The sequence below is a fragment of the Cydia amplana genome, chromosome Z, assembly GCF_948474715.1.
Source record: "Cydia amplana chromosome Z, ilCydAmpl1.1, whole genome shotgun sequence".
Taxonomy (NCBI): Eukaryota; Metazoa; Arthropoda; class Insecta; order Lepidoptera; family Tortricidae; genus Cydia; species Cydia amplana.
The window spans coordinates 14,843,939-14,868,869 of NC_086096.1; the positions used below are offsets into that span (position 1 = coordinate 14,843,939).

At 36.1% G+C, this 24,931-nt stretch overlaps 1 protein-coding gene across 1 annotated transcript in view; it reads right to left on the bottom strand.

Moving 5' to 3' along the window:
* Positions 1 to 10,372: 10,372 nt before the first annotated feature.
* Positions 10,373 to 24,931, bottom strand: part of LOC134660768 (cationic amino acid transporter 2) — a 40,544-nt gene continuing 25,985 nt past the window's right edge. The window contains exons 7-19 of the mRNA XM_063516556.1: positions 24,535 to 24,743; positions 20,664 to 20,835; positions 19,557 to 19,740; positions 18,593 to 18,717; positions 16,057 to 16,211; positions 14,746 to 14,810; positions 14,350 to 14,450; positions 13,665 to 13,808; positions 12,692 to 12,863; positions 12,295 to 12,422; positions 11,728 to 11,926; positions 11,037 to 11,138; positions 10,373 to 10,502 (exon numbers count right to left, since the gene is read on the bottom strand). Of these exons, the coding sequence (XP_063372626.1) occupies positions 10,409 to 10,502; positions 11,037 to 11,138; positions 11,728 to 11,926; positions 12,295 to 12,422; positions 12,692 to 12,863; positions 13,665 to 13,808; positions 14,350 to 14,450; positions 14,746 to 14,810; positions 16,057 to 16,211; positions 18,593 to 18,717; positions 19,557 to 19,740; positions 20,664 to 20,835; positions 24,535 to 24,743 (1,850 nt within the window). The 3' untranslated portion in view covers positions 10,373 to 10,408. The remainder of the gene's footprint in view (positions 10,503 to 11,036; positions 11,139 to 11,727; positions 11,927 to 12,294; positions 12,423 to 12,691; positions 12,864 to 13,664; positions 13,809 to 14,349; positions 14,451 to 14,745; positions 14,811 to 16,056; positions 16,212 to 18,592; positions 18,718 to 19,556; positions 19,741 to 20,663; positions 20,836 to 24,534; positions 24,744 to 24,931) is intronic.

Consider the following 24,931-nt stretch of genomic DNA (forward strand, 5'->3'; position numbering starts at 1 on the left):
GGCCTTACACTAAAGCATAGAGAAATATAATAAGACAAGAGTGCTCACTCCATACATCAGTTCAGACTATTAATTTCAGTGTCTACATCTAGCATCGAGTAGCGGAACTATCAGTACTGCTACTTGACAATAGATGTAGCACCGACCGGAAAATCTTATCTCAACAGCATAAGACTTTCCGGTCGGTGCTACATCTATTGTCAAGTAGCAGTACTGATAGTTCCGCTACTCGATGCTAGATGCTAATAGTTTTTTTGGTACTAAAACTGATGTATGGAGTGAGCACTCTATGTATTTTTTTCTCTATGACTAAAGCCACAGTTGTTGGTACTTACGAGAGGACTGTGTTATCGAAATCCTTAAATACTCTGATCAATCAAAGGGTATAGCCGGGTAAGCATGGCCAAACTGCCCTTAGCGAAAAAAACAATTTCCTTTTACTGGATTATTAACCTATGTATATGTAGTGCTTTCACCAAATATTAAGCCTCAAATGCTACAGATAAAAAAAAATGCAAAAAAAGAAAAATCATTTTTATTTTATTACAGCCAAAGTACTAATCCGATTTCTTTGTAATTTGTGTATGTTGTATATATAATTAAGGTCGCTTTCTGAAAAAAATTATATTGAATTATCTCTTAAAATAATAGTAAAAAATTGAGATGAATTTTTTTTTCTTTTTTTGCATTTTTTTTTAAATCTGAAGCATTTGAGGCTTAATATTTGGCGAAAGCACTACATATACATAAGTTAATAATCCAGTAAAAGGAAATTGTTTTTTTCGCTAAGGGCAGTTTGGCCATGCTTACCCGGCTATACCCTTTCCAGAGTTTATGCGCACATTTATGGAATTATTCATCTTACAATAAAATTTGATTCCAATATAACACTGTTTGGTTTGTTACCTCTCATTCTTACCCCGGTTATGTGAAGATCTTACACGCGAATTCGAAAGTACACTAACATCAGAATGAAATCGGAATGATGTCATTTAGTTATTAATGCATAGGTACACAATACGTGTACGGACAAGTACGAGCGAAATGCACGATACCTGAATTACATCATTTTCATTCTGATATCCGTGTACGTTCGAGTTGGCCTGTTACTCATAAAGATATACGACATTTTTGATTGATTGTTGCCGAAAGATCCGCTTGATCCTACTGAATTTATCCTGGAACATTACTACCTAACCTTAAATAGGTACTTACAGGAAAAAACACTCCAGCTTAAATAGGTAAAATGCAAGAAAATTTTGTTTTAAGATTATCTGAGGGAGTCACTGGAGTCTACATAATTTAATTATGGGGTTAAACACAGGCAGGTACCTAAAATGATTCGAAAGAACTGGGGGCAGATTTTTGAATTTCGAGTGCTCGATTTCGTCACTCGAAAATAGGTATGTCGAAAATGGCGATGCTATTTTTGAAATACGGGCGATAGAAATTGGGAATCTAGTGGTATTGACCACTGGGTTTAAAATTTAAATGCCTAGTAGTGGAGATAGTATTGTACGAAATACGCGAATTCGAGCGGTCGAAATTTAGAAATCGGCTTGATTTCGTATTTTTCGTTCAGTAATATCTTCACTACTAGGCATATAAATTGTACTAATAGAATTGAAAACAAGTGGTCAATACCACTCGATTCCGAATTTCTATCACTTGTATTTCTAAAATTAGCATTTCGCCGTTTTCCACCGATTTTCGAATGACGAAATCGACCGATCGAATTCAAAAATCGGCCCCCTGGTCCGGAATGTCTAGATAGAAAAACACAAGTTGAATAAGTACTTTAACCATTCTATAATAGTAAGGTAAACTTAATCTATTATCGTTTACATATCACAAAAATACTTTCCGAATCATAGTTGTCGATTAGCATATTTTATAATCCCATTGGTCCAAAAACAATTAAGTTATTCCTACCGCGTCCATCTTTTCAATAATACTGCTGCCCAATCTCGCGCTCTCTAGCTAAGTTTTGAAGTACCTATCTCTCTAATACAATTGCAATACAAAATTCCATTAAAATAGCTTAAGATTTGTCAACCAGAACAAGCTGAGCAGAATAACAATAGCAGACTTAATCCACATGAGGGCGTTTTTTTTGTTGTTGTCCCCTACACTTTTTTTTCAAATTTGGGATTTTTTATGTTGAAAAATAATTTTTATGGAGAAAAAAAGTGTCCCAAAAATTCCATACATTTTTCGATTTTTCCATTCCGCGACCGCCATACAAAGTCTATGAAACACATTAGGATACTTTTTTTCTCCTATTAGGATAGAAAGAGCTCGTGATTCTGAGTAGAAATAACATAAAAAATCCCAAATTTGAAAAAAAAAGTGTAGGCGAGAACAAAAAAAAACGCCCATGAACCTTGTGTTCTTGGCAACAATGTTATCTACGGTAGGTACTTAATTTAACCCTTTTCCAGGCCGCACCAATTTAGCAAGTTTTCCCAAAAAAATATATTCCAATTAGTGAGTTTGGTGATTCATGTTAAAATGAGTCACATTTCGTGGAAGTCCAAGTTAATTTGGACCTTAATTCGTAACTCTGGGGTTGAAATTCTATTAACACATATTTGGTCGACTAATTGTACTATGCCTGGAAAAGGGCTACGTAGGTACCTATATCTGACATAGGTGACACCGAGTTGAGTCTAAAATTGGGCTACAGTATATACAACATCCTCAATCCTCATACAAGCCGAAACATCGCTACTGTGATTCGGAACGTTTAAACAGTAAGAGCCTTATCATAAAGGATGTAACAAACTTAAGTCAATCGTGCTTTTGCTCTGTAGTAAATTATTTGATAGAATGCTTACATTTTCCTTTTCATACATTGAACATTGCTTTCATTTTCCATTTTCATTTGATTATTAATAATACATAGTAGTAGTAATGGTTGACTTGTAGAGAATGCCGTATGGCATTAAGTCCGCCATTTGTACATTTTTTATCGTGCAATAAGGTTTAAATAAATAAATAAAATTAGTACCTAAAGTCTATTTTTTTATTCGGTAGACTGAAATGACAGTTAATAGTATGAAATGACATTTCATGTTCATACTATTAACTGTCATTTCAGTCTACCGAATAAAAAAATAGACTTTAGGTACCCCTAATAAAATAGTAGGTATTAAATTAAGGTTTTACAAGAATCAACGCCATTCATACATGATTGATACATACTTACAAAATTCACAGGTTGTTATGAATTATTAAACACAAGAAAAGATCCATTTTGCAAGTAGAACATATTATATAACTTGGTCGTACACGTACATACATAATAGGTATATATATATATATATATATATATATGTATATAGGTACATAGTAGGTAGGTATATATATTGTATCAACAGTCGCCACTAGGGTATACTCGTATTATAGGAACGGCCTAGGTTAGACAATTGAGTTCAGATTTTTGTGAGCATATTGTGTTGGCGACTGTACAGAGTCACCAGTCAATCTTGATTCGTGATATAGAACATTGACACGATATTCTTTTTCTTGACATTTCTGTTTCATAGCGATCTGCTCTCTGAAGAGAAAAAATTGTTCCTTGACTGTTTTTTTCTGCAGCTTTTGCTTTTACCCATGAGTAAATTTTTTTTGTATATTTGGCATGTCTCTATGGCTCGTAACTTGTCTTACGAGTATTTCTTTAGCCAGCAAGTGTGTTGTTAGTCTGTTTTTTTACTTTAATATAGTAAATTATACAGTGTAATAAATATGAAACGGAAATGTCGTTTAGTAAATAGAAGTAATAGCGGTAAATTTATTGCAGAGTTTTATGTATTGTCAAATTATATTAGTAGTTATTGATTTTAATTTTCAAATTCAGAACAATAATTTGTACAACCCTAAAACACTTTCCCCGTTACCCTATTTCCTCAAAACCATGTCAATGAACAAACCTACGAATCGAAAGTTATCATTATCAACTGCTCCGGCACTATTCATGCGATTTAAATATTAGGTACTTAATACCATTCTGAGCGAGGAACCTTTGAAAATAAGGAGTACGATTAGGTCCTACCTAAATTTCTCATCAATACGCTACGGACGACGGCTTTAAATGCTGCTGTTAAATGAACCTTTCAATTAGTAAGAATGAAATACGCTATATATTCAACATTTTGATTATATTATAATAAATACATACATGCTTACAACATCATGGCTTAGGTTACAGGTTACAGGAATCCATATAATAGGCTTCATTATCAAAATTCATTGACTTATATAGGTCTGGCGAAAAATGATCTTAAATATTATTTATAGCTTAAATACCTTTTATTTACTCTCTAGGTAAAAGTTTATTTATGTAGATTGATAGTAAAGCCTGTATATGTATTGGCTCCATAACAATATATCAATTCGAAAACTTCAATGCTATCTAGAATTAAAACAATATCTATAGCAATACTCTTCAACTGCAACGTTGAGCATGTCGCGCCGTTATTTCACGGAATTGAGATCAAAATATTATTATGTCTAACCCTAATTGAAATAAAAATATTAATTTCTGTCAGGTTACAAAATAACTTTTGAGTCCTGACTTCTACGTACGACGGTTGACATCGATCGATTATATATACATATCATAGTGACTAAGTGGTTATAATTATTATTGTTGAGAAGGATATAGCTAGCGTATGCCTCTGGGGTGCGCCGACCGGCCGGCTGCCGGCGACGGCCACGTGCATATACCTAGTTATATTTAAATATGGCGCTTTAATATATGGGGATTATAAAAAGCACCTCAATCCTTAGTAACCGTTCGAAAATTCCCAATGGATACAATTCTGGTATGTACGCCAAACATATGAAATTTTCTTGTTACGATACTAAACATTTCCTGACATGGTTTCAACTAACAAGTTTTGAAAAAGTAGGTACAATTGTCTTACAACGCCACATTATCCGGACTAAAGTCTGCCCTTATAGTAATGCTTTGTGCATTCATCAAACATCAACAATTTTAAGGCCTAGGTATTATCCACATATTAAACATTTTACCCCAAAGCATTTAGTCGTGAGAGGGGCCACTGACAAATAGCTTTAAATGGATAGGCATATCATTAACTCTTACTTACTATTTTATAGAAAAGTGTAAGTTTATAGCAGTATAAAATTTTTGAAAAAAAAAAATTGAGACTAACTAATGCTTGGCGAGAACGAAATAAAGACTGACTTTGCGGCAATACAAATAAATAAATAGCCCACGTTATGACACTCGAAGAAGACGAATATCATGTTAAAATCATAGCTTATAGTTGTTATATGGCTGTATACATTACCACACTTTATTCAAGTGGTGAGAAGAGTAGTAACAAAATAAAATTTATATATCCCCGACACCGGCCATCTCATATCTAATTACCCATTAAAATTTCTAGCTAATGATTTTTAACAAAAAGTCTTGTCAAGATATGTTTATATTTAATATGCTACTGAAATAGTTAATGTCATAGCTTAATCAGTTCTCGATTTAGATAAAATAACAGTCTAATGTTACAAGGGAAGTAGATAAGTATAAAGGTGGAGTAAGTAGTTTATATTAACTATGAACAAGGGGGAGCGGTTTAATTAATATCCGACTAGGTATTAATATAAAGGAGAGATTATATACTCTTAAAAATAAACAGCTAAGTCGTGAAAAAGTACTAATGGAATGTAGTTTTATTCAACCTAAAATAAGTGTAGGTATCATTGTTGTACTGTAGGTACACTTCGACCGAGGTATATTTTTTATCAAATATCAGTAACTGATTATTTTAACTCATTCCTAGGGTATTATTAATAACATTTTCATAAACAATATTACAATTAAACATACAATATATATTATATGAGAACCATCAGTCTTATAGATGTCCGCTTCCGTGTAGGTAGGTACCTACTCCCACACATATTATTATGTCCACACATAAACGGAAAGATAGAGTTACACCGTAAGTCTGCAACGATTTTGATAGCACACTCAGTGCAAGTGTTATTTTAAACGTCAAACTTCTATTAAATTATAACACTTACACTGCGTATGCTATCAAAATCGTTGCAGACTTTTCTTGGTGTAACTCTAACTCCTACTTGAAGAGCTACCGCGAACATCTCTCATCATCTCGTCAATCGCAGTTACATTAATTTCGAAGTTCGCGGCAAATCCCCTGCCTGTTATACCTCGTTTTATAAAATTAGATTTTATTGTAACCTCAAAAGTAGTTGCATTTAACTTTTTCTTTCGATTTCCTATGATATCTAATATTGCGGTATAATAATATATATGTAAACGACACTATACTTCAGTGCATAGTTACTCAGATTTAGTTTTGGAGGAAAAAAGTTAGATACTTCCTACCTACTTTTGAGTTTATAAAATGTCTAATGTGAAAACCTAAACGGGATATCGCGGACACGTATATAATTGATAGGAAAATATGAGATTCAACATTTAACACGAGTTTCCGATAAATATTTGACAAGTAATTTAACGTGATATTAAATTAAACTAACTACAATCATTTGATTAAATAAATTATTAGGAGCCTTTAGACGCATAAAACCACAAACGCGAAATACCAATCCCAGGTTTTTTGGTATTTTGCGGACTTCTAAAAAATATTACGCAAAACGCCAACTACGCATAATACCACAAACGCGAAATACCAACTGGAACTTGTAAAATATAATATTTACAATCGAAGTATAATACCTTTCATCAACAACAGCCATTCGTTATCTAAAGAGGTTTCATTTTATAAGGACCTACTTGTCTAGATAATTAAAACTAATGTCTATGATTTGATTGCAAGGAAGATATGTCAATATACAGGTTGCTTCCTGTAACAGGAGCAATAAATTAAACTGTAGTCTGTACTCCTCAAACTGACCAACATTTGTTCAGCAACTTAGTGTAATAAAAATCAAAACGTGAGTTATTTTCAAAAGGTGCTGAACAAATGTTGGTCAGTTTGAGGAGTACAGCCTACAGTTTAATTTATTGCTCCTGTTACAGGAAGCACATTGTATAAACAAACCTTTCAAAATGATATAGCGTGTTAGTTGGCATTTCGCGTACTGTGATAGGTGGTATTCCGCATACATGGTATTTAGCGTGATTTGTGTTTTGCGTAATTTCATGTTGGCGTTATGCGTAGTTGGTGTTTTGCGTAGTTGGTGTTTCGCTTAAGTGGTTTTTTGCGTAGAGTTGGTGATTCGCGTTTGTGGTTTTATGCGTCTAAAGGATTAGCCGAGTATTATCTATGTACTTACTTTAAAACTATAAATGTCACTTTAAATAATGTATTAACTTATACAATAACTTTATAGTATGTAACTTGTAAGTATTTGTTAAAATATCACATTATCAGTTGTGAAAATACTTTTCTAGATAAATTGGCAAACACATCGAAGTATGTAACGGTTTCACATACATTACATAATATATAATGTAGAAAACTAGGTTCATTTTGTAAAGGATAAAATCAACTACAAGTGTAAATAGGTACCTATGATATATTTTAAGATTGGTTGTTTTTTAAATTTTCTAAGGTAGCGTAAAGTATAAAAAATAGTAAACATGTAAAAAATATGACAAATAAATAAGATAACAAGGTTTCAAAGTAACTTTATGCAAGTAAAGCACTCGAATGGTTAGAGCGGCCAAATTGTTCTGCGAGATAATTTCATACTTGAGCGTAGGTATTATGCATTGATTAACTGAAGCGATAGTATCAGTTCCTACAAAAGCAGATGGTGCTCTGTAGTCGCAGAAAAATGTTCTTGTACATAAGTACGAATACTTATAAGTATAATACGAATACTTATAATTCTTATAAATATGCCCAGTAGCTTCCCGCAGACAGATTTGGCCGCGATGAATTTTGTCTAATACTTAGAATGCATTTAAAATTGCCGTCAGAAAATATTCGACGTGACTATGATATTTTAGCTACAATAACGTCAACAGTTAATGATGAATCAACTTTATACCTAATAGTAATTTCTAAAAAAATTGAATTATGCATTATTTTAATACGTTTCAAAAATATTATTTCAATTTAAGATCACTTCAACGAGAATAAAAATAAGTTTACTGTGCGTATGATAGATAATATTATAATGAATTAACAATAAAATGAGTTAACAACTATGGTCCAAATGAAGTTAGACGTTACCTATTCATTTAGCTACTCGTAATCACATGAGTTCGAAAGAACTTCCAAAAAAATAATCTTTGCTTTTACTGAATATAAATAAATCAGTTTACTGTGACCATAGTTACGGTTACTAATAATAGTTTAAATTAAATACTTTCAATTGTTAACTATAGTAATGAGTATTACGGAAGTATATAAGTCTTGTCAGTCCGATGTCCAGCAATTAAATGACTAAAAAATAACTTACATTTAAATAATAACTGGATTTAATGTAAACTTAATCGGACTGCCAAGAGAATATTGATAATAAATCGAAACTTTAGTTTTGTGTTAGCTATTTATGTTTGTAAGATATCTAGTATATAAGCATAATACTCATAAACATTTCTTAATTTTTTTTAATAAACAACGTGTTTAAATTATATTTAAATTATAACCATTTTTTTTTTCGAAATATAGATATTTGATATGTTTCAAGGTGAGGAAGGTTGGCTGGTTGATTGAAAAAAATCCCTGCCATAAAAATGCCTGCTAAACTAAAACTACGCTAAGGGCAATCACAGGTAAACTCTGGAGATCACCATGACAACTATAGCAACTTTGTCAAAACGAAATAATATTACTTATAATGGGTATATATTTGTACTTAGAAGTACAAAACATATCCTGACATTAATTACGTATATTAAATAAATAGTTATATTTTCCAAAAAAAGGCCCATGTATAAGAAGGTGACCTAGTAGGCGTATTTTTTTAAATTTATCATATTAAATTAAACCATAAGAGTAATAAATAATACCAATCTTCATACAAATACCAAGAAAGAAATAGTAAGAAATAGTTTAACTTGTACATGGCGTTGTTAGGTCCCAGCGCGCCGTACTAAGATATTATTTTGTATTTTAGGTTCAACTTATTTTATGTTGTATGGAGATTGGCAGTAATCACAACATATGATGTACCTACTCCAGCCAATATTTTCGTGGCAACATTCTTAGGTTATTGAATGCTTATTCCCTAAACTAATAAAATCTTATACATTTCTTATTATATAAGTACTGATAAAAAAAATCAATGTTTCTCATAATATACCCAACCCATCTTCCAATTTGTTTAGACCTGTTTAACAGCTGTAGCTATGTAGTATGTAATTAGTGTAATGACTCCTCTACCATATGGACAGATATTTGAAACAGCCACAATCAAATACTACTTATTTATAATTTTATAAAAAAAAATATTTGAAACTTTTTGAGAAAACCTAACAATAAGGTACGAAGACACGAAATTCGGTCTGCTCTGATTAGAACTAGAACACTTGTTTTTAGTATTACTAGAAATCTGGTATACGCTGACAAAGTGGCGTAATTAAATCTATAAATCATTTAAGAGTAGGTATACCTCCTTTTTGATTTGATTTACTTTACGTTTTGGGTGTAATATAGACGTAGGTAACCTTGTGATAAAAATCTTTGCTTGCTATAATATAAACGTAATTTTCAATAATTTAGTTTAAGTACTTATAGCGCTTCACACACCTTACTTAGTTCAGTAACTGACGACAAGGACGCAGCTATACGTTAGACGTACTACGAGATAAATGTGTCCCTGTCGTTATTTACTGAATTAAGTAAGGTGTGTGTATTATAGTTATAGGCATCTTGTCTCATTTGACCAGACTGTAGCACAAATGATGAGACATCTCCTTTATTTGCGATCACAAATGATTTCCGCAGCACACATTTAAGCTGCATCTAAATCACAGTTAAAGCAACTCTAATCGCGGCTGCGCAGCAACAGACTGAAACTGTCTGTAAGAAGTACCTAACGTAACATCGCGCTCAAATCTGTCTTATTAGTTCGGCCCACAGTTCCCCTCAGCTAGGTACCTGTTAACGCATGTAAGACTTGTGGTCACCACGCATAGTTGCTCCCGTAATAAGCGTATAAGAGCGCCACCACTTATTTCAGTTCTGTCCACTTTTATTACGATCTGTACATGAGTTTCTTTTTTAATTTGTCTAATTAAAAAAGTAACTCAGTACCGCAATGACGTGCGTGTGTCTATATGCATCGTAAAAGTGTAGGTACCTGTAAGTGGTATAAAAGATCCCCTGATTTGTTTTGTAACAGGTGTTATAAAATAATGACAAGAAGACTATATAATAGAATGGCGGAAGGAAGGTAAAGAAATGAGTGTCTGCGTTGAGGGCGATTAACATTTCTAGTTGTCCCAGGGATCGAGGTCGGGCTCTGTATAGGTCCACGGCACCCGCGTGGATGTGTGCGAGGAGGTGCTGTTGGTCTTCGCGTTGTACCTGCAATATGGCGCGGGCTCGCGTTAAGAGTAATCTAACTAGGTAAGTGGCTACAGAAATATTAGGGTTTCCTATTAACAAAATGGTATTTCTTGTTGCACTTATTAATGTAAAAAAACTGACTCGGTTGGTGGATATTGTAAGTAGGATCGACATAGAAGAGTACCGTAAAAGACAGTGACTGTATACCACAGCACATATATACAGGGTGGATTTTCTTTTTGGGTCAGTGAGGGCAGCTACCAGATCCCGTGCTGCTACGAGAAAACGGTCTAAGACCTTCCCTCGATTTCAAATTAATGAAGATTGGCTTTTACAGATTTTGGAAAAAACATACAGGGTGCGAGAAAAAGGTAATTTTTGACAAACTTTTTTTTTGATGCCAAACGATCCCATTCCTAAGGATCAAAAGCTTGTATGCAACCAAAAAAAAAATTCCGGCTAGAAAAGCCACAAATCGAGGAAAACTTTTCCCATACAATTTGTATGAAAATGAAAACTTTTATTTTTCACATGCTGTTTGCGGGCGCTCACCGAGATTCGACTTGTTTGTAGGAGCTGGCGGGCCGGATAGACCCCGCAGGCGGCGCCGGCTCCAGGTCGGCCGTGTGCCACGCCAGGAGCGGATCCGGGAAACTGTCACCAAAGGGAATGATATCAACATTAAAAAAATACACAACAAAAAAAAGCGCAGAGATAATAGTGCTTATATTATCAATTATCATAAAACTTTGACCGCCGTTGTCCTGTATACAAGACAACGGTAGACCGACATGCTGGCGCCGCCGTCTTATGCGTAGGTATACAGGGCGATTAATCCAAATGGGTCAGTATGGAGAACTCGGAAACTATGAGAGCTAGCGAAATCTGTTCTTAGGAACCATGGCGTCGATTTTAGATTTAATAATAATGACATTTAAACTTTTTTTAAACTCATACATAACCGGGAATCGAATTTTACCTTATTATAAATTGTAAATATCGATATCAGTATTTGAGTGATCCCTAAACTTTTTATTAGTTTTTTACTTAACATTTGCTTTGGCGTGTAAGTGTCTTTGCGGACTAGGCCCGGCGGCCAAAAGGTTAAAACTAATTTGTTGCATCTAATTCATATATAACCCGCGTCGCATTTTTTGAGACCTCAATGTACAACGCACTGTATGTCGTATTTATAAAAGGTTTCTTGATAGTTATAGTTTTGCATGCAAACAATAGTACGAACTCGAGATTGCCGTAGAGTCTGCTGTTGCCGTCACCCTCGAATATGTTGCGGTCACCGAGCGGGCGCGGCTGGTGCGGCGCGGGCGGCGGCAGCGTGGTGCGGTCCAGCGGGCTCGGCGTGGGCGGCGACACCGCCGGCTCCTCCGTTTTCGTTTCTAACAAGGAATTCTTGATGCCATACTTAAAGTACACCACCAGTCCTAGAACATAAAAATATATATAATTATTCCCAATTCCCGGTGCCAAGTGTCAGCGCATAGTCACAAAGTGCAAGATGTCATGCAATAGCAAATAAGCAGCAGTACGCTTAAACTGGTGCGACTTAGCTGGGCGGTTTGGAACAAGTTACAAAGATTATTGTTAAATGTGTCGCCGTCAGCTGTCGTCTCACAAAAAAACTGTCAAACTTTCTACAAGTATAAGGTATAAGCAAATCGTGACGAACTATGATTACTGATAGTTTGTGCTCTATAAGTTAGGCATCATGGAGGCAGGCATGTGCGCCCGTACCCTTTGCGGGGCTTGATCCGATTTTCCTTTTGGCAAATGCTATAAAAATAAGTGTTACCTATGATCATCCACACGGTAAAGCGGACGAGGGTCAGGATGGACAGGTTGAGGATGAGATAGATGTTGACGATGATTGCGGTCGCCGGGACGAACGGCAGCGCAGGCGTCGAATACACCAGTTGTGCTCTGTGCGGACCAAATAACAATTATAAGTTTTTGAAATGGCCACGATTTATTGACCGAGCGAACATGTATCGTCTAAATCATGTATCGCCATAAATAGTTTCGTATATCCGGCTGTCCTCATGTACATTTCTCAACATATTGTCGTAAAATTAAGTGTGCAAATTCGATAAATTAAATGTTTTGCCCAATCAGTTTTTGGGTATTTTGAGTCTATCGTATCTCGCGAGGTCTAACACTTCTAGCTTAATAATATATGTCAATCGACTCACCGATTTTGCGGTTTCCTAGAAATAAGTAGGAGGATGACGAAGATAGCTAGCATTAGAGCTACCATGAGGAGCGCAGTGAAGGTGGACGTGCCCGGGCTGCCGTAGGCCGCCAGCATGTCGAACACCAGGATCAGCAGGTACATCACCCCCACTGCCTTGATCACGAACATACCTGGACAACATTAGGTACGAGATATTATGATGCACGTAACAAAATAGTGAAGATAAAGAGCATATTCGGTATCGTATAGATGGTACCTACCGATGGTACCTCCTGATTAGGAAAAAGTATAAAAAAAACTTGGACCGAATATTTTGTAGGTATGCCCATTTACAAAACCTGCGTAGAGCCAAATGCTTAAAAAATCCGTCATAAAACCTCTTTCCAAGTCGGACCCTTGTAAGTATACAGGATGCTTCCTGTAACTGAAGCAATAAATTAAACTAAAGGCTGTACTCCTCAAACTGACCCACATTTGTTCAGCAACTTTTAAAAATTATGAATCCTTTAGGCTTCCTTTTTTCATACAAAATAAATAATGCCTTCAATGTACGCTGACATCAGTGTGTTTGACGTTGCTTGTCACGCTTTAAACATAACAAAATTTGCAATACATTGCGTCTTAGAATAAACTTTAAGGTGTAATAAAAATCAAAACATGAGTTATTTTCAAAAGTTGCTGAACAAATGTTGGTCAGTTTGAGGAGTACAGCCTACAGTTTAATTTATTGCTCCTGTTACAGGAAGCACCCTGTATATGTACAAACCAATTAAATTATTCAAGTTATGCTTTCTATTACCTATATTGTAACATCTTATACCGTCCTATCACCAATGATAGGTGCTAAAATGATTGATACTTCTATGGGTAGTTTGCCTTACTACGAGTAATATGTTACGGAATACAGTTTTGAAATGCCTCCTGCTAAACTTGTTAGGCATCCCTGCAGGCTTTGAAACCGAACATGTTACCAGTATGGTCAGTGGCGGGCCCAACGTCCACCCAGGGGAAGACGCCGGGGCAGAGGTAGGAGCGCGCCAGCAGCTGCCGCGACACCGCGTCCATGAAGCGGCGGAAGCGGCCAGGGCTGCTCGCCACGCCGCCGGGCACGGCCCCTGCGACAATCGACCACTCATCTGTACCTACTTCTGAACACGAAACATTTACGCGCAAGAATTCTTTACTTGTTCGAAATTTGTTTTCTTGTTTTATAATAAAATACCTTTATACAAAGATTCAAAATCCTAGTTAAAAAATAAAACTTGAACTCAATACAAACTATTGTTATGTCTTACAAGTCTTCTAAGTATAGTACTCATGAAATAAAACTATTAAAACGGATCATATCGCGTATATTGAATTTATAAATTCAATACAACCTAATCATAAATGCAAACTGTCATCCCCTTTTTAACCCCCTGGGATTTAATTTTTCAAAATCACTTCTTATTTCTTGTACACTTTATAAATGCAACCTAGTGTGCAAATTTCAACTTTCTATCTTTTGTAGTTTCGGCTCTGCGTTTATGAATCAGTCAGCCAGTCAGGACACAGGGACACACGCATTTATATATATAATATACCTATAGATTAATGTTGAACTACATAAAATCTAAGGCACTGGCCATTTTCTGTAGCATTAAAAAAGAAACTCACCATAGAATTTATTCTCCGTGTGCGAATTCATGAGGAAGGTGTCATCTCTACCGAATTCTTCGCTGTCGTCACCTGGCATCGTGTCATCGGAATCCGGGGAACTGTGAACACACTTGCATCGCTTAGGGCCACTTGCACCATTCACCAACCCGGGGTTAACCGGTTATACCTGGACTTACCATGGTTATCAGTACAATTTGACACTGGGTTAACAGTTTAACCGCTTATCCCCGGGTTAGTGCGATGGTGCAAGTGCATGGGCCTTAGCGATTACGAGAAATTTAGACAAAGCTGTTTAAACATATCGGCCGGCCTTTCGCTTGGCTGTACGTACGTTAATAAATAAGCATGGCAATATGTATTAGCAATTCGCTTGGCGTCGTGAGTGACGGTTACCTGCGGGTCACGCGGCGGATCATGACTCGCTGGTTCGAGGCGGTGATTTGGGTGGTGCCGTGACCCTGAAATACGGCACACATTTTGTTTTATATTCTACGATCGACGATTTCATACCCATTGATTTTAAAAGCACTAGCTTAGATAATATAATATCCTAAAGTTGAATGAAAATAAGTGAATAATTTACTCATAATACTCGGCTAGACTTTATGAAACGTCAAAACGATTTGTTACTTTTAAGCAGCTTTCAAGTTAGAGTATCTTCGGTTTCCGCACACACTCTAATAGATATAAAAATGCCGTGAAGTCACAATGAATCCACGTAGTGAGTACTATATTCTTTGATCCACGTCCTTTTAATAAGTTTTTATCATTTAAAAATAATTCATAGTGTAAATAACTTTGATCTTGTTTATTTCTTTAAATTTAATTTCATGACAATCATGACCGTTGTAAAACAATTGAATTTATACATAGGAAAAGTCTTATTGAATGTTAGTTACTTACAAATGGTTAATGAAAATTACCATTTGAGTAGGTATTAAAATCAATTAATTGGAAAACAACGGACCTGAAATTATTGCTAACTGTGCTTTCTATCAGCAAAATGTTATTAATAGTGTCTTAGACAAGCGAAACGGCGGGCAAGGTATTATGTAGACTTGGAAATGGGAAGAGCTCTTATTTAAACTTTCACGAATTTTATATAGTTTATACTAAAACAGAGTCTATTTACGAGTAACGGTAGTAATTTTCAAGTTCATGTTTAAGTTAATAATCGGAAAGAGCTATCTCTAGCTTTCATGTAGGTACCTAAATAATTAACAGCAAGTGAGGCGTCGAAATAGGTCGATTACAAAGTATCGTTTGCCACAGCTGAAGCGGCAAAGCTGCGTAAACTCAGTCGCAGAGTAGGCATGTATGTGTAGAGATTTGACGTTAAAGCATAATTATATTCCTGGAAAATGCGACCCCGTGAGCAAAACGCTATTTTACAAACCCGTACCTATTCACTTAATAAATAGTAAATAGTTTCTGTTAAAAATCAGTAACTTTTTAAAACTTTCCTTTTATATTGTATTTCGCATAAAATGAAATATCAACAAACGCTTTGCATAAACGTGAACAAATAAAGCGAACTGCCGGGGAGTGCAGAGACGAAAAAAAAATAAGCAACCCTTTTTCAATTACAACTTTGAATGTGATATATTGTCAACTCGTATTTATGTTGTAACAAAGAGATATGCAACGTAGGTAGCGATCCGACTGTCATTTATCATTCCTTCGATTCACGATACGTATACTTACAGCAAAAGTGGTTTCCCTTTGGGCTGCAGCGGTGCCCTCGGGGTCTACGGGCGTGCGCAGACTCTGTGGCAGCAACTCGATAAGGTTGGTGTAGTGCGGCTGGTAGCGCAGCACCAGCACACAGCTCGACACCAGCGTGTAGGCCAGCAGCGTGCCTGTCACCATAATGACGCCCAAATTTACTTGATCATCATATTATTCTTGTTGAATTTTTCTTGTCTTTAATGTCAATTATTTACAGTACTTCTAGCATTATTATGTATGTATTACGAAACAAATGGTAAAAATAACACCCGATTTACCTATATAATTTGGAATTATTAATAACGATAAAATGTATACTTATTTAATATGCATCTGTCATTGCCACACCCGATACGGTACCATGTATTGAGACAATTGTTACTGTAAGACCTGACATAAGCAATTAAAATTTAATAAACATATGCACGGGTAGCGGTCATAATTATTTAATTTAATAACGAATTAATTACGAATGGTTTTAAATAAAAAGATATAAGTAGGTAATTATAAAGTTTAAACGCAAAGATTTTCAATTGCTATTCAACCAGATGTAAGTAAGTATTTTACTGACCAGCTCTGTACGTTTCAGAAATTTATAAGACCTCAAACATTTGTCATTCAGTAACGACGCCAAAGTTGAGAAGGGGTTTGAATATTATCAACGTCTCGTAAACTCCATGCGAATGTGGTATGCGAGCTCCTATATTATGTACTACATAATATACTTTATCGTAAATAGGTACAGCTTTGTGAAAAGCATATTATGAAGTCTGATTTAAAAATATTCCATTCGTATTTTCTCCACGTAAAGGAATTAAGTATTTATCGCGAACCCGTGAAAGGCTTTGCGTGCAGGGGGCCGATTTTTGAAATTCGACCGCTCGATTTCGTGTACTTCGTTCAGTAATGTCTCCACTACTAGGCATGTAAATTCTACTAATAGAATTGAATACGAGTGGTCAATAGCACTCGATTCCTAATTTCTATCGCTCGTATTTCAAAAATACGCCGTTTTCCTCCGATTTTCGAGTGACGAAATCCAGCGATCGAAATTAAAAAATCGGCCCCCAGGAATAGCGCTGCGCATACCCTAAGTAATTTTGCTACACCGTAACATTAAGATTTAATAGAGCAAATTAAATAAACTAATTCAGATAAACATAACATACATTTGACTCACATAAACAAACGTGGATCTAGATATCCGTAGCCCGTAGCCGTAGGGCATGATGAAAATAAATATTAAATGTTACATCCTAACCCTTTCAATGCGCATGACTTAACATCCCTCTGTAGAGATTAAGTAGCTGCCTACCAGCTACGCCGTAGCACTTCGTAGAGAAACTTCACCGTGATAGGATTTAAGATCATTCCAGCATGTCAAATTCACTACAATTAGTAAACATAATATTCAAATTTTAGTAAAATATTTTTCTTTGTAATGCTTTTTTTATACATGTTGTTTCATTTGTGGAACAGCTACAAATAGTACAAAGTGCGTTACTACATATGTTATAAGGTACTTGTATCAATTAATAAATGCGGGCTGGTACGCAATAAAATTGAAATGAAATTGGTATCGTATTTATAAAATATGAATAAACCTCTTGGTTGTTATAGAATATTATGTTTCTAATGTTGACATAATTATAACGTCTTGGTGTAAGCTGCCAGCGCCCGGACGACTCGCGCTCACGGCCACTTCGCCTTCGTTTAAGGATTAGGTACTTAATTCTGGTGTATTAATAGAGGAAATAGAAAAACAATTCGTACCATTAAAACTTCTTCACTCCGAAGCTGAAACGATGTCGAGGTTATTACTAAATATGCTATGAAAATTTGCAATAATGTTCCAAAATTTGATTATCTGGGAAAAACGCATAAATTCGTAATAATTAAAATAATGACTCTCATTAGTAATAGTTCAGAACCCCATAAAAACCGCATTACATAAGAAATATAACGCAAAAATGAATGAGCAGACTATCAGGTAACTTCACAGGCTGCGACAACGGCAAGCGACGAGATACCTTGTATTTTTTTTTGTTAGCCCGGTTTAGTGTCCCACTGCTGGGCAAAGGCCTAGTCCTTTCCTCAACACCATGTAAATATGGAAGTAAAATAAAATAAGAGGTCTATATCGGGGACTTTCTCTTTTACGCCAATAAAGACGCAATTAGAGTGACCTCAGGGAAAGATGCCCGCAATTTGCGAACTTCGATTTTCGCGGCCCATCAGATCGCAGCGATGAATGACATGGTAAGTAAGCGCCGCCGCCCAAAATCGTGGTCAAGCCTGAAAGAAGATAGCCAGTGCCGGCGTGCCCGTCGCCACCGAGATGTTGGCCAGCTGCTGTACACACACTCACCGATGCTCATCATCTCGACGAGGACCTCCAGCTGCGTGAGCAGCGCGACGAGTGCTGCTGCCGCGCCGCCGCACACCGTAGCCAGTGCCGGCGTGCCCGTCGCCTCCGAGATGTTGGCCAGCTGCTGTACACACATGCACTCACCGATGCTCATCATCTCGACGAGGACCTCCAGCTGCGTGAGCAGCGCGACGAGTGCGGCTGCCGCGCCGCCGCACACCGTAGCCAGTGCCGGCGTGCCCGTCGCCTCCGAGATGTTGGCCAGCTTCCTGTACAACCATACAACGTACGTCAAAACTACGAGCTTGTTGGCTTTTGTTTGAAATCGTACGCCTGTTTAAAAGCATAGGTAGGTATTTCTCTTAATCAAGGGGCTAAGAATAACATTTTATTTTACCATATTTCACCGTTATAAAAATATCCAAACTGGTTGTTACTTTAATTTATACAGGCTTTAGCTTTACAAAAAGTTTACAAAATTGTTTACTGAAATTCCTTGTAAAAGGCTGAATAACAATAGGGAAAGCCCGTCAGGGCTATTTCTATATTTATACGAAGTTTTCCCTTCTGCCAATCCAGACTCAAACAAACTGAGGCTTCCGATTAGCATCTTTTGAAGCGCGATATTATTAAAAAAACTCGATGTAGATGCAAAGAAGATGTTTCGGAATAGTTTTGTTCTTTGGTAGTGTATTTTTTATTTCTGTGTTATATTTACCTACTTACATACTACTTATAACTGGGTCAACCAAATCTTGTCAGTAGAAAAAGGCGACAAATTTGATAAATGTATGCGCGAAGGGATATTGTCTCATAGAAAATTTGAATTTCGCGCCTTGTTTTACTGACAAGATTTGATTGACCATCTATACTTACTTGGCCAAAGTATATCCATATAAGTCTTTAGAACTTCCTAGTAAATTTGAGCGTGCTAGATAGAGATCTTTGCCGATCTCCAATATTTCAATTAGCCCTCGTGTCTTGCGGGGCGGGCGCTAATATGTAGGTAGGTAGGTTAAAAAGCTGTATTAGAGCGTAACGATATCGCGTCGATGAATCAGGGGGAGCTTGATCGATGTCAGCGAGAGTTAAGATAAGATAAAGTTACTTGAAGATGAGTCCGTCGTGGGCCATGGCGTAGACAACGCGCGGCATGGGGAACATGGACCCGAACATGGAGACGGTGAGGCCGGCCAGCGCGCCGACGGCCACTATGTACTTGCACGTGGGCGCGCGCACGTGCGCGAACATCTGCACCAGCGCGCTGTCCGTGTCCACCTCGTCGTATGGCACTGCGAACAACCCCTTGTCACTACCATCAAACACCATGGTTTCGTATAGGTCGTACCTATATATTTTAAGGTATACATAAGTTAGGTTAGGCTAATATTTTTATAGAAGTAAAATACAATATACAATAATTATAATAACCGGACAAATTAAGCTAAAGTACATAGATAGGTACAACCTTAAATACGTTAAAGCTCATCACTAAATACAGAAACATAGCCGTTTTGATATTAATGACCATGATTTTATGAATTAAGGGGATATTAATTACATTGGATGACTGATAATGATAACTTACGCCTACCTACTTTACGCGACCGATATAAGTAAGTAAAATACGTAGATGCTTGTCGATCGTGTTATTTATAACCGAACCGTATTTGGTAGACAAATCGACCGAAGTCAGTAACTTGAGACTTATGTATTTAGAACAGTCTGTTAGTTCTGAACATGATTTTTTTAATGGAGTATAAGTACACATCGGTAACTCATGGCATTTAAGTAGCACTTAAAAGATTAATTCCTTTTTTTAGTGGTTTCTTTTTCTCGACCCGTATAGGAAGAACATTGTCACATCACTAGTCTGTTAGAAACTGTCAAGTGCTACCTAAGTGCCACGAGTTACCGATGTGTGCTCATCACTAATCTCTTAAGTGCTACCTAAATGTCACGAGTTACCGATGTGTAAATATAAGAGTAATTAGGTATGTATGATATGACAGACCTATGAAGATAACAACATACAACTTCATACGTGGACATTGTGGATGGTTTCAGCAGTTTAACAAGTATTTATTAGACAAGAAATCGATAATCTCAATTTAATATCGAAATGTACTTAGCTGTAAGTGTACACCAAATGCAGATGCGTTAAAATATAAATAACTCTAGTACTTAGCTAAAATAGTGAGGTAAATTATGTCACCTATCAAAGTGAGCATCATGGAGCTGCTGACGTAGGCGACTAGGATGATGCCGAGGCTGAGCACGATGGCGAGCGGGATGGAGCGCTTCGGGTTGTTGGCCTCCTCGCCCGTGGTCGCGATGATGTCGAAACCGATGAACGCGTAGAAACAGGTAGCAGCGCCGCTGAACACCTGCCCGAAAACAACTTGCACTCACGGGGCGCTCTTTAATACATTTGCCGACCGCGGTTTCGGAAAACAAGATCCGTTCTAGAGAAGAGAACGATACGATATGTACTAGGTACTGGTAGTTTAGATTTCAACTAAATATCTTTTTCACCTCAGCAGCTCGAACAAGGGTACTTTGATTCTTAAAAACAGTGAGCAAAATGCGATTTTGCTCACTGAGTGAGACAAAATGACATTCAAGTGACCTTTATAGTCAAATGTCATTTCAACATGCGGGGTCTAATAAAAGTTCGAAATACTTGGGTTCTATTATCTCTGTCCCTTTCACACTGTTAGCAAAAAGAAACAGACAAAAAAAAGTTAAAACGACATTCAACAGTATATTCACGGTTTATAATAGACCCCCGAAAAACTTCAGACCGCATCTAATCGTTCCAAACCACGTACGAGTATGAATTCTTAATAATTAATAAATAAAAATAAAGTTTAAGATTTCATAAAAACTGATAAAATACTATATTTTAGGTATTTTATTGTACAATTAAAATAACGAACTCAAAAAATACACAGATCATCACGCAAAATTAATTATCTTACTTTTAAGAATTTCTACCATAGTTGACAAATAGTACGTATCCGCAATTCGGACCGTATCTTACAAAGATTTTTTTTGTTGTCAAAGTTGGCGATTGAAGTGTCAGTTAATGTTTGTTATTTCTATATTATTTTACTGGAATTTATTATTACGTTTTGTTTTTGTGTTCCATTGCGGTAATTAAACTTAATTGTTTGTATATCTTAAGAAAACATGAGTGCAGGTATTAAGTGATGAAGAAGGATTAAATTTTTCAAGTTGTCTAATAGGTATGTTCTCACTGCGCTGAGGTGAAAAATGTTGTGTACTACACGAGATCAAAGTTATTTACATCTCGTGCGCTTTTGAGTCCCTTACTACGCTCAAGATTCTAAATTAGATTCACTCGCTACGCTCGTGAATCTATTATAGAATCTTTCGCTTGCACGGGACTCAAAATAAGCACTCGAAGAAATATCAAACTTTGATCACTTGTTGTACAAATAACTATTGCAGCTCAATTCGGGAAACTAATGTCACTTTTTATGTTAAATTATCGTATTAAGATCGTTTCAAAATCGTTTCGAGTTCTAAAAATACATAACGAGACGTTTTAGACATTGTGGAAATCGTTCAAGAGTATCTCCAGAATCGCGGAAATGTCAAATTGGACAGGCTAGATCTTAAAAATATCGTTGTCATATCTTGGTGATGTCTAATAGATATAAGTCTCAGTGGTTCCTAACCTGGGGGTAATTACCCCCGTGGGGGTAAAACTGGTATTTTACGGGGGTAATAAGCTAATCTAATATAACAATACAACGAACGTACACGTTTTATTTTTTATTACCATTGGGAGGAGGGGTAAAATCAGGTTCCCTAGTTAGTCATAGGGGTGACCGGACTGAAAAGGTTAGGAACCACTGGTCTAATAGATGTCTAGTCGAATCGGGGAACAGATCTTCGTATGTCTTAAGTTTCAGACTTTCCCATACTGACCGATCTAAATGGGCCACCCTGTATTTTTTTTTTATAATAAAGGGAGGCTAATAAGGCCGTAGTTTTAATCCATAAATATTCTGATTCTGATTCTGTTGAGAAAAAAAAAGTAATAAAACGGTAATTTGACTGAAAAATAAATTGTCTCTCTCTGACTTTTATTAATAACATAGCCAATTTAATTTATAATAAGCAGAAACGTCTGCGACCGATGCTAAAACCTATGCTATGCACACCCAAGACAGTAATTTTTCCACAAAATTTTAAAATTTATTCTAAGCTTCATAACAATCATAACATAACTATTAAGTTAAAGAAAAAGCAAATAAAATAAAACTATCAAATATCTGACCACGCCTCTATTATCTACGGCCTAGATATTAAGCATTATTTAAGCGGAGTCTTTTAAACACAGCCAAAGATAAAATTCTCAATATTTTGTCACCACATCTTATCATAAGTAAGTAGACATTAAAACATCGATAGAACTATAATACTAATCGATTATTCCAGGGGCGTTTGCTAATTGCATTCAGCTCTTGAGAAGATGGTTCTATTTTCTTGAAGAGCTCTCATTCACCCGAGCCGCCTCCAGACCAGACGATCGAAATAAATTGAATGATAGGCTGTTTACAATAGATGGCGATATTTCATCTTTTAACTAGAATACATTATATGGTCTCATTGATGTTTTTTAAAATAGGAAGGCCGGATGGGAAGTATGAAGTCACTAATCGTTTAGTTCCATTATATTAACCGACTTCCAAATCTCAAAAGGAGGAGGTTACTTATTTAATTTTCTACTATTCTATGTCACACTATACCTTGGACATCGAAAATATGTTGTACCTACTTGCTGCTACTGTAAATCAATTTTTTTTTAAGTTAAGGTTTAACATTTTCCGTATTTATAATTATTGGTATCTGCGTTGTAAGTTACCTACCAAGTAATCGATCTTGGAAAGGATATAATGTTTTATGAGCATCGTGATTCGTGCATCGCTAAGTATAATTTACTGAGGCAATTTGAACTAGAAAAATCGATTGAATGGCGTAAATATGCTAGAAATATCTGTGATTTCTTATATAAATATTATTTCAATGATTATATCCGTAATTAAAATTATCATGCCCGAGGTACAACGGGATATGTCCAAGATACATCAGGGGTGTTGTTCCTTGGACAGTTTTCCCTTATTTTTTCGTCAACCTATCCTATTAAAATACTTAAATAACCCAATCCTTTTATTTTATATAATATTAGATAGTTTATTAATGAATCTTATGATATTCGGATAAAAAACAATTCTGCAGCCTTTAGTTCTTTTCTAAATATAATAAAAGAAAAAACTGTCCGAGGTAGAACAGATTGTGTATATTGAAAAATAACAAAATATTGTATGAAACTCATGAACGATCGTGTCACATAAGCGCTATCCGATCAAGCTCGATTTGATAGCATTAAATAACCAGTCATGAATTTCATTTGTACGGCTTCCACGTCGACGGTTCGGCTGAATGCTTCGCTTCGGGGTTGGAAGCTATGAGCACAGCGTCGGAAATTCCTTTGACACAATATGATATGATTTGCATTTATTCGTCATGCCTGCATTTTCGCTTATAGGTTTCTGATTTGGAGAATGTAATCAATTTTTCATCCCATAAAGATTCACGTACATTCGTCAGCATCAATAATAAACGGATCAGACTAAGCGTCAAAAGTAGGTTGTAGATAACCTACTTTTGACGCATTATTTAACAGCTTAACAAAAAGCTTAGTTTTGAACGCGAACTATGGGGGTTAATCCATATTTCGAAAAGTATTCCAGGGTGCGAAACTAAAAGCATTTCAAACTGGTCTGTGTAGTCGTTTGTTTTTTTCTATTAAAGATTATTTCATATACCTAGGTACTCAGTTAAACTCATACATCTAAGATGCGTGGATTATTTGCAATATTTAAAACTTGTTCTTCTAAGAACCTATAATATGCATGAATGTTGTTATATAAACGACATTTTTGCTACAACTATACAGACGATATATTTTTTACAAGACTTGACCTCTTCTTTGCAAACATAATGTCAGTAACCCCATTAGCAACTGTTTTCGTAGTGGTATTTAAACTTACCCCACTCCAGCCGTACGGAAGGAAGCCATCATGCTCAGTCCAGTTGCTGGTGTCGACGTAGAAGAGGCCGGCCGTCATCATGAACACCCACACGCACAGGTTGACGGCGTTCAACAGGTTGGTGAAGAAGAGTGACTTCTTCACGCCCGCCACCAGCACTACGGTCATCAACAGCGATATCCCGAACGCGATGAAATCCGGCGGTTTTCCTATAACAAACAAAAATGTCACATAATATTCTAATTCTCCGGTTCTCTCTCTTCTCTGATCCAATTCATTAATTATCTGTTATTGTTGAATGTCGAAGTAGACACATGGCAGACATCGTGTTATAAAAAGCTTTTAAAAATTTCACAGTCATGATTTTTCGATGTCACCAGCTGCATAATTATATGCA